At 41.2% G+C, this 11,690-nt stretch overlaps 1 protein-coding gene across 1 annotated transcript in view; it reads left to right on the forward strand.

Annotated features, from left to right (window-relative positions):
* SHISAL1 (shisa like 1) overlaps window positions 1–10,892 on the forward strand; it is a 671,920-nt gene extending 661,028 nt beyond the window's left edge. The window contains exon 5 of the mRNA XM_078673855.1: window positions 6,459–10,892. Coding sequence (XP_078529981.1) covers window position 6,459 — 1 coding nt within the window. The 3' untranslated portion in view covers window positions 6,460–10,892. The remainder of the gene's footprint in view (window positions 1–6,458) is intronic.
* Window positions 10,893–11,690: the final 798 nt, after the last annotated feature.

An 11,690-nucleotide genomic window follows, 5' to 3' on the forward strand; every position in this document is an offset into this window, starting at 1 on the left:
AGAAAGGGTTTCTGATAGAATTCTGTGTAAAGTGAAGAACAAATGGGAGTAGACTCCTATTACAAGTTGCACAATACTTAGCAGCCAACATTTCCAGAACTAGAATCAGTTATTCAGGTGGGTAATTGTACCCCTACAACAGAGCAATTATGACTTTTTCTCCCAACAATGGGGAATAACCATGTGAACTTGAAATTTCTGGGTCAAATCTGATGCATGTGTCCTATTTACTACCTGCTCTGAGCATGTGGTAAATATGACTGTGGGTGCCTATGCCGATGTGGGGTAGGAGGTTGCTGGGGAGTGTTAGTGGACAGGGAATTCAGGGGGCTGGCTAGGGAGCTGGGAAGGCAGGGACCAATTGCACTTGTCAAGAACTGCCGCCCAAACTCATTCAATCTTATCAGCATGCATTTCCACCTGGTAGATGTTGGCCTAATGTTCACACATCCAATAATTGTGGAGGCAGAAACATTGGGACACATGATCCAGCAGAGTGCTATTCCACCCAAGGGATACTGCTCCTCCTGACCTATAAACAGGCCCGTAGACACTGATTTAATACCTCATTATTTAAATCATGCCTGGCTTGAGAGCATTGGTGCACACTGCTTCAATGTGGATCTGCACTACACAATGCCGGATACACAGTGAGAGAGGGTTGATATCACAACCCCACAAATTCATTTTTTTCGTTGTTTTCCGGGCACTTCTTGGATTGGTTGAGGGCTCCTTAGAAGATGTGTATAACTTTTCTATGCATCCACCCATGCTAGGCCTCTCAAATACAGCACACATACCTGAAGAGTACAGTAATCGAAGTTGAAGCACCTTTGGAACAAGTAGTATCTGACCCAGACCAATTGTGGAAGGGGGACAGGGATGTCCCAAACAGTGTCGTATTTGCCTACAGCACTTCAGTGGGATTGGCAGTAAGTAGCATCGTGGGCCCTCCATTTCCCCAGTGTGAGGCAAAGTCTATCACTTGTATGGGGATTAGCACCATGCAAAAAGAATGTATTCACACAAGAAACAGCAATCTGTAGTAATCACTGTACATATTGAACCCATATGTACTTCTAATTAGAGGACACAAAAACAATACAACTATGATTTCTGCACAAAACACAAATTATGTATCCAGGTCTTTTGTATGTCCAGCGATATAGTAAATGTAATTAGGTGCAAATGATGTAATCAGTGATGTCACTGACCATGTCATGAGTGATGTAATATGTGAGGGCATAAGCAGTGCATTCAGGTGGCGTACGTTATAGTTAGATCAGGTAACTATAACTGCTGACATTTTCTGGTTTTACATGAGTGAAATCTGAGCCTAACTATATTGTCCCTATAACCTTGTTTTTTTCAGTGAATATCTACTTTATTTAATTCTATTTCCAAACTATAACGTCCCTTTAACCTTTTGCTTTTTTTCATATATATATATATATATATGTGTGTGTGTCCATAGACACACACACACACACACACACAAATATATATATATATATATATATATATATATTACCTACTATACTATACACACAACACCTTACTTATTCAAACATATACTAACACATACTTACTCTCTTATACAATCACTGATACAAGTACACAATGATCCATATAGCCACTCGCACATTCACTGGCTCTCATGTATAGTCATTTATATAAGCCAACTCTCACATGCACTGGGTTTTACATATGTACTTACTTGCACATGTAGCACTTAGATATCCATTCACTCACCAACACACCCATGCACACAGTCAACCGCCCATATAGCTGTTTCCACATGCACTCTTGAACTCATACACCTAGTGAATCAACTGCTCACACATCTATGCACAGAGTCACACACCTCCCAGCCACCCACACACACACTCAGTCTCCCATTCAAATACTTGGGCAACCAATCAATAACCCATATAGCCACTCATATAGCTACTGATCAACACATGCAGCAGCTTACACAACAGACATACTGATGCACACATTCAAACAGTTTAGACACTAACCCATACATTTAGTAAGGCACATTTAATCACTCCCTCATACAGTCAGTCACGCACCTACTACATCCTTCATCCAGACACTTATACATCCACTCATTCTTCAATATGTAAAACATATTTAAACTTTACAGAAACACACAGTCACTGGATGATGTCATCAGTGATGTCATCAGTGATGTCAAATGAGATGTCAACAGTGATGTCATCAGTGATGTCATTTGAGCTGTCATCAGTGATGTCATCAGTGATGTCACTGACCATGTCATGAATGATGTAATATGTGACATCATCAGCAGTGGATTGCGGGTGCGCGAAATAAAGTTAGTACAACTAACTATATAGGAGCAATTTCAATGGTTTTTTAAATGCTAATTCCTAACTATATAAGGCCTGAAACCTATGGTTTTTTAAGTGAATATATATATATATTCACACACAAAAAACAAAGGTTACAGGGACATTATAGTTAGGTTGATGTTTTACCCACACAAAACCATAGCAATTTACTAACTTATAGTTATATTGATCTTAAGAAACTCTAACTTGTGGTTTCAAGTTACTTAAGGGCACATGTTATAGTTTCTTCAGATAAGCATAACTATAAGTATACCTATAACAGATGAATTTCTATGGGTTTTTGTGGGTAAAACATCAGCTTTACAGTTACAGCTCTATAACCATTGGGTATTTCAGTGAATTTCTATGTTTTTTTAACGTAAAGTTATATATAATAACCGGATGTTCATACAACCACTGCCACGTCCGGCTTTAGGTGGCGGGTGATGATGGCAGGGCCTGCAACCAACACCATCCTTTACAAGATTTAGGCCGTGCCCGGTGGAGGTATGATGTGTGAGTGGGTGAGGTTTCTTTTCCCCATTTGGGAACGGGTACCCGCGGTACTGCAGAGTCTCCACCTCCCTAGATATCTATAAATGTATTTCTTTAATAGCTCCCAAACTACTAAACAGATATACCCCAAATCACAAAAAGCACAATCTGTGGAGCAAGATCTAGCTTTCTGCCCAATTTTGTGTAATTACATTCAGCGGTTCAGGCTGTAGCTGTCTCTAAACCGTGCAAAATCCCCATAGAAGTAGTTGCTTGTGGAAAAGGCCCTTTGAGATCCCCCTACCCCCCCTTTTTCTCGGCCCCACCTCACGAATCACCCCAAAACATTCCAGACAGCAGCTGAAATAAGTTGTACACTAGTGTTGAAATGTTTGTGTACAGAAATCAAACGACGCCAAAGTTATTTGCAAAACAAAAAACGCTGTATCTATGGGATAAAGTTCATCCTAAGCATAGCCAAATGCACCACAGGGCCTTGTTTTAACACAAAATTGGATACAAGACCTTATCCCCCACTCCCCAAAACTCTGCTGCTAAAGGGGATTTAAATATGTGGCTTGTGATTTTAGTGAACACATGCCAGCACTTCACTTTGATAAGTGTCCCAGTTCCAGTGCAGTTCATCATCTGCTAATTTTATGGACTAATCAATATCTTGGCTACAGTCTGATAAAGACATATCAAAGGGCATTGTCAAGTTTGTGATATTTACAATATCTGTTAAAGAGGAAACAAACAAATAGTAGAGGTGTGTGTTATTTTGCTAATTCACAACATTTTGAAAGCATGTCCACTATTACACTATAAAATTGCTGCCACCTCATCTCCATTAAAGCTAGGTGGGTCATGAAAGTTTTTTTTTCTAAAAATTGGGTTGTGGGTAAAAAAAGTTTGGGAAGTATTGCTTAAGGAATTACAGGGCCCCTATCATGTTTTGGTGTCTATGAGGAACCTTGTCAACCTTAGAGTGACTCACACTTGCGTCCATCCACCAGTGCTACATACTGCACTCCTGGCAGATTTTAATATTTTTAATGTCATTCATATGCTGTATCATAACATTTCACCAGTGCTGTATGTTATGCCCCTTATGCATGCATTTTTAAGCGATTGTAATATGGAGAGGTGGGATGAAAAACTATTTGGTGGCAAAATAATTTGGCAAGAAGAATTAAAGTTTATTTATGTGGGTTTGTTTTTATTCATTTCCATGTGTATATTGTCATGCTAAGACATTTCGGTTCTTATTAACATTACAATAATAGAACAAGTGAAACATTACAAGTAAACAGAATGTTTCCACCATAAGTAAAAAATTAAAACACAGCTTGCAATAAATATTCTTTGACACATTTTAAAACACAGTCAAAGTCGCCCACAATGTTAATATTTATGGCAGGACATTTTGTAGCTTAAGTGACATTAAAGAGAAAGAAAAAAATCCAGAATTGGGGCATGATACACGAGAAGGGCGAGTTAGTAGCAGAAATAGAGAGCTCAGACAGTGTCTTTATTTTAGAAGGTGCCCGTTCTAGGGAATCTTTAGTCCTATTGTAATCATGAAAGATGAGGAATAATTCGAGTCCCGAGAGTGAGACAAGCTCACGGAACCCGATTTTTTACGAATTTTAGATTATAAATCACTTTTGTAAGGCATTAAAGTATGGTGTTCCTACTTTTATTACATGTAGTAGACTATTACTTGTAATGGATAAGACTAGGCAGGTACTGTTTTTCATCTGATGAAACCTCGCAGGAAACTTTTCATAGCCTTGTCTATTGCAAGTCAGCCAGTAATGGGAGGTGGAGGTACTGGGGAGGTACAGGCCGATCTCGGGCAGAAGTTTCACCCCAATCATCCGTCAAAGGTCATTACGAATTTGCTAGTCTGGAAACAGGAAAAACTTGTTGGGACCCATTTACTGGACCCAGTACTGTATATTTTTCCCAATTTCATATCCATCTTTGCACATTGCAGGAGGGTAATGTGCACATTTTGTCAAAATGCATAATTAGCCAGGACTCAACTTGCAATGCGGATTAGTAATGCGATTTTCTTCTACACTATTCAATACAACACCTGAAAAAATTAAGTCAATCAATCAACTGAGAATGTTAGATTTAGATTCAAAAATGTTTCCCAGAGCTTTCACTAATATATCTATGTATGTACATATATATATACACACGCATACATATCTAAATGTATGCGTGTGTATACATATATGTGTGTGTGTGTGTGTGTTCAAACATACTTATACTTTCGGGGATTATTGAGGGGTAAAGGAACTGGGAATGTGAAAGAGACAGGAAAGTGTGAACTAGTGTTCATTCTAAGGCAATGTCACATGACCATTCCAGGCTGACCAGGTACAAGCAAGCCCAGGCCCATGTTTTGACACCCACTAAGTAGCCATAAACCATGTCCAAGCCAAGCTTCAGGGGCATCGAGGGAGAGCAGGGACTTTCTCTGTGGGATTCGTGGGTTTCTAATGATACTATAAATGTATGTGGTGACAGGAGGCTATAGAAAGAAGAGGTCCATTGTTGCCATTTAATTTGCCTTGCTTTATTAATTCCACCTTTGCTTGCACGGCCCATTGCCAGGACCCCTAGAAATACAACCAGTGTTTGAAGAGCGGCGCAAGCTTGTCTCATTCAGTATGCATATCAGTAAGTGCGTTATTTGTGCGAGTGGCTGCAGGCAGCGGGCCTCCATTTTTTGGGTCTGGGGCACATTTTTCATCCTCAGACCAAATGTGGAAAAGAGAGGAGAGAGGGATATGACAACAGTAACAAAGGGAGACAGGATGACGAAAAATCTGTAAGGGTGGGATAACTGGACAAGAATCAGAGTGTAGTGGGGAAAAAAGCATGTGGTGGAATCAACTATAGGCAGTATTTGTATTCAGCAACTCCAATTTTCAGCACGACTTGTGACTCCTGAGAAATGCTTTGGTCTGTGCGCTATTTATGTGTTTGTTTATTTATTACTAAAAAAAATACTGCACATTTTTCAATTCCGAACAGTGAGCAGTGCACATGACTCCTTCAGGCTCTAAATACCAGTTACGAGGATATTGCCCCCTCTAGCTGTGTCCCCTCAGTTGCAAAGAGCTCTAATGTGGGAGGACAGGACACCGTATATTCCTTCTTTTATGTTATTATTTAGGGATTCATCCTTTAATGACTGTTACCATGAAACAGAAAAAAAGTAAATTTCCCGATAAATCTGACCAAATCCAGCTGAGGGTCCAGAATGGTTGCGAAATTTAATACAAAGCAGACACTAACAAAAATCACTACTAGAACATTACAAACGAGGCACAGGCAGGAACCATATACGGTATCCAGTTCAACACCATAGTTTCTATGGCAACTATGAAAGAGATAGTCATATTGCTAAACGTCCTAAGATGCTATGAAAAATATAATACTGTGTGCGGTGCCTCTGTTTGTGTCCAAATTAATGTTTTCGATTGCATTCCTTCAACTGCTTGTGCACAATTAAGATCGTATCATGAAATCAAGATATATTGAAATGCAGTCAAGGAAATGACCCTCATTTTGGCTACTTGTATTTTTCAGAATGCAAAACAATGTGCCTGGAGTTGGGGGAGCTGCGCCCCGCGAGCAGCTTTGACGCGGCAGAGCGTGAAGGCAGTGACACGGCGGGAAGGATGACGCAGTAGCGGAATGTCCTCATTCCACCACGTGACAACAAGCAGCTGGGCTCAATAGAGCGTCTGACGTCCCCTGGAAGGATGGACTTTGTTAGCAATATTTTACATTCCAGACTGTGGGAAATGCACTGTCTTGTCTGCTGTCAAGGACGATGGGCGACTGTCGGCCGTGCCGCGGGAGATGTTAGTCAAGACGCGGTTGGCAAGAGCATGAAGCTGTGGTGGACCACCTGTTTTGCCTCCCCCTTTGGAGCATTGTCGTCAAGAGCCTAATTATGCCACTGTATGAATATGACGTTTTCCGTGTTTTCTGATGAGAGAGTGGGTCGCACTTTTCCTACCTGTGTATGTTTTCTGTCGCCACGTGGCTGCTGTCCCTCACACAGAGGCGGTAGCAATTCTAGGGTGCCCATTCGCTAAGCTTCTTCCTGGCAGAATGTACACTTAAGCCAGAAAAAATGACAATGTATACCTGCATAATTGACAAAAGAAATAGCTGACAGATTGACATGCGAAAGTGTGTGAATATTTAGCAGATCATAACAGAATTGGGACTGTAAAGTGGTTGCACCTGGAGAGAGAGTCTGAAATGACTGGAAAATGGCAAATTATGCAAATTAATTTGCACCCATATAGTAGTATCTTCTGTGGCATTCACAAATGTTAAGGAATGCGCTTGCTACTCCCATCTAAGTACCCAATTTACACTTGAATTGGATCTGTCAAGTTCTGAGACATTGGGATAAACTTCACAGACCAATCTAGTATTAAATAAGATCTGAGTCTGAATGGTGGTCATCAAAGAAAAAATGAGTAACTTCAAAATAACGACTATTGTTGACTATTCCACACACTACCCGTGCATAATCTACAAATTGCGTTTATTACTCGCAGGTAAAGTTAACAAAATGTGAGTACGCCTCATTCCACATGAATATAATACACGTTTGTGAGTATATTCTGCAGAGCATACATTATGCACCAATGCAAGAGTCACACGGAGATGTATTACATTATCCAGCTTGTCAGTAAAATTTATGATGCTCATAATGTAGTAATTTTCCCCTTAGTGTTGTGAATTAGCCCCTAAATTGTCTTTGCCTGTCAGTGGGAAACATATCGAAGCCTTTATGAAACTGCTTCATGCTTAAGGTGTCTCCATCAACAAATAGTCTGACCTGCCTGTGACATTTCTTATGGCCTGCTCAATCAGACCTGAGGAATAACGCAATGTGCACGACCGGTTAACAAAGATATTAATAGGCCTGACTAGCCGATCAGACATTGTCTATATCTGCATCGGCTGCTGGAAGCCAAACGACCATGCTAAACATTATGTCTCACTTTTCAGCATCCGTTAAATGGAGACATATTCAAACTGGGTAATGCCCTCTTCCATCCTATACTCTTAAAACAAGAAAACAACCAGACTTTGAACGTGCTAATAATATTCTACTGGACAGGAAGACAACCCTGAAATCTCCAAAATAAAATCAAGTCGTGTGAATAGCTGATGCAGTCCTGGGTTTCACCGTGCATTTTAGTGTTTGCAGTTAGGCTGTTTCTGTTAAACAAATATGATTCCAGTACTGGAATAAAAGAAAACAAGCATCACCAAGCTAGGAGGGCAGAGTCTCGTGTGCAGCCTTAAAACATTAGAGCGTGACACAAGGAAGGGAGTGAATAGGAGTGAAGACAGGGAGTTATAATTGTAAAGTAGCCCTTTACACAGTTGAAGGAAAGGACTCGAGGAGAAGGATGGATACACCTAAAAACCCAACAGTATTAGGTGATGGGTTTATACTCCACTGGACTGAGCTAAAAATAGACTGACAAAGTGTGAAGCCAAATGGTTGAAAGAGGCAGGTCGAAGAAAGCTAATAGATGGGTCAAACACAAAGCTCTATGTAAATTGTTAGCAGCAAGCTTGTTTGACAGCTGTGCAGTCAAAACCCAGAACTAAAAAAAGTGGCTGCTGCTCTCACTCAATAATGGGGAAATTGAGCTATTGGAAACCAGAAGCACAGTTCTAGCTTCTGTTGCAAAGGTTGTCTGTAGCGGGACTGCAAGGCTCTATGTGAGAGTGAAACCTTAACGCTGGAACACTTTGTTATAAGTAACAAGGAACTTTATAAATTACTTTATTATTAATTGAGGCTTACGCCATCTTGATTTGTAAACTAGTCATCTTCCAGTCTATTTCTATCACTGTTGTCACCATGGGCATAAAATAGAGGTGGTCACCGACAGCACTTGCTGCCCCAAACGCGGCTCTTGCTATCCCCAATCCCCGGGATCATGAAGCCAATAGCATGAATAGAAAATTTATGTTGCCACTTTAATTTAGGACTCAGGGAGTGCTCTTCTTGTACAACTGGAGCTGCTTGGGATTAAATAGAAGGCTATTGAAGGACTTTGGTAGGGATAAGGAATAATCCCTTTTACGAGAGATGAGGGGTAATCCCTGGAATATCAATAATGCTGAAAGGGCACACAATGCCACTTCCACTACTCGAGATGTTTTAGAGAATAGACGTCTATGGTTACCTCAAAGTCCAAACCAACATTGGACACAAGGTACATATAAGCTTACGTAGCTTTAAAACCGTGCTATATTATTTATTGTCAAGCCCCCCCACCTGAGGATTTCTAATGGATATCTTCCATCTCAGGCTGCCAAATGGCCACAAGCTTCCAGGGGGTGCAATTGTCCGCCGGCTGCAATGGCTTAGTTGCCTTTCCCAACCATTGTGACAACAAAACATTGTTTGTACATTATAAAAGCACAATGTGATTTAGTAGTTGACCTTTTTTTCTTATTGCTCAAAGAAATGTGGAGAGTTCCAACCTGAACTCATTATTTCAAAGATATGTTAAGTCAGGAGAAACAAAGCAGGGCATCAAAGGGCAGCCGTACTTACTTCGAAGGGATTATTCCAGGCATTGAAAATGAATTAATTGCAAGTGGGTTGAATGAATACCAAATGACTTCACAATGGTTGGGGACAGCAAGAACCGAACGATCGTTCCTTCACTCTCTCCCAGTTGGAAAGCTGTCGTGCGGAGCACATTCTGCTCTGTTCAGATTAGAAAGGCCAAGGGGATTCTGACATTAAAATACGTTATACTGGCAGCATTTTAATTATTACTCTAATGATTTTTGTCATCCATTTGAAAGTCACCAGTACGAGCCATTGAATAGCTAACAATGCTAGTTACAGCTTCCACTCAAATTGCTTCATGGTAGAGTGGTCCAAGATACAAAAGGTGGCCCAGAGGGAATTAAGTTGTACAGTGCTGCTTTGCTTCCTTTGTTCTGTGATTTAGAGTACTTTTTAAAGTTCAAAATATAATAATCAAAACTGAGGCAAAAGTGCATTTGTCAGCTCCTCAATTAGGACACCGGAGTAGGTCTGCGGCACAGGGGGGCGTATTTCAGGGGCAAGCTGTGCAAGAAGTGCACACGAAATGCACTGGGTGGCAAGATTAGTAGCTCAGAAATTCAGAAGCCACTGGGCCATTCAGAGCTCTTACGTGTAAATCTGCTCTGATGTGCCAGGTCCGGTGCAGCGAGCATTTTGGTACCAGAGGTGTTTGCAGATGATCTTATGTCCAATCGGATAAATGCCACTTGATTGCATTTGGCATTCAACGGTTTATTTGCCAGTTGGACTGCCCACTTCCATTGCAGGTAAAGCTTTCCCTTCTGGGACCTCTGTCACTGCACTGCACTGCATAGTATGCTCAGTGGCAGCTGGCATCACTGGGGGTGGGAGGCCGCACACGCAAACAAAATAAAAATAAATAAAACGAGTGCTTGCAAATATAAACTTAAAATATAAGAAATCACTTACCTGACAACAGGACCTGCTACTGTGGACCTCATCTCACTGCAGCCCGGCCACCAGGAAACCTCATTGACCAATCCGGGTACTGCTCTCACAACATGAGAGCAGCGCCCTGATTGGAGGGAGGGGCCTCGCTCGGTGCTCCACAGCGCTCAGGAGGACCGCATTTATGATAATCCAGCTGTTTTAAGGCAGCTGGGTTGGAGGTTTCAAAGTGTGCATGTCTCGCTGGCCGTCGCAGGAGAGTCAGCCAAAAATACATGCACACTTTGAAAAGTGCACTTACAACCTACCTTCCTCCCAGTCGCTGCTGCTGTCATTCAGCAGTGGCCCCACCATGTCCTGACATTCGTTCAGGACAGGAGGATGCCAGGATGAAAAATAAAATGGTAATGATGAATTACCTTTTTTTTTTCCAGATAGGGGCTCGGGGGCAATTAAGTGGGGCAACGCTCCTCCTCTCCTACCGAGGAGCTGCCCCAATGGAGGAACCATCCCTGAATATACTGCAAGAGCAATTCTTAATTTAAGCTGGTGTGGCCACCCAGCACTCATTTTTGAGCACCAACACTTATTTTTCCTCTTCAGACATTTCCCAAGATAACAATACAGAAAGCAGAAGGAAGAGAAAGATGGAAAATGTGTTACAAAGAGAGAAAGTGGGAACCCACAAGAGTGAGATGAAGAGGAGAGGGCCTCTGGTAGTGGGTTATAGAGGACTGCGGTGGATTCAAGGCCCCACAGCCTTGGCATTCATTGCATTGACATTCTTTTACAAATAAAGCACTGGGTAAGAGAAGAAAGAAGCTGATACTGCTTCCCCTTTTTTTTATATCTTGCAATGGAAGACTATCTAGATGTTGTTGCTGTTTTCTCACCTGGGTATGGAAGGGTATTGCAGGATCTTGCATTATTGAGGGTAATCCTAAAAGTGATAGGCGCAGAATATTGTTTATAATAACGGTAAACTAGTACAATCAAAAGTGATGAGAATCACAAGGTCATCCTCTCTAGCAAGAACAAAATATTGCATACATGGATTTGCAAAACCTTTCTAGGAAAGACAGGGTCATAAATGCACAAACATCCTAGGCACCGGTTTACCACACCACAACAAGCAGGGTGAATGTAATGTAGGCATGCAACACTGCTTTTATGTTAATAAAGATTTCATAAAAAAGTGGGAGGCTATTAGAAAAAAATATTTATTCACACCATTCACAGAGCGTGTTCTGTACATTACAGTCCCTTACTCCTTACATAGATGTAACTTACTTAAGCATTTCAAG

The sequence above is a fragment of the Lissotriton helveticus genome, chromosome 1_1 (genome assembly GCF_964261635.1).
Source record: "Lissotriton helveticus chromosome 1_1, aLisHel1.1, whole genome shotgun sequence".
Lineage (NCBI taxonomy): Eukaryota > Metazoa > Chordata > Amphibia > Caudata > Salamandridae > Lissotriton > Lissotriton helveticus.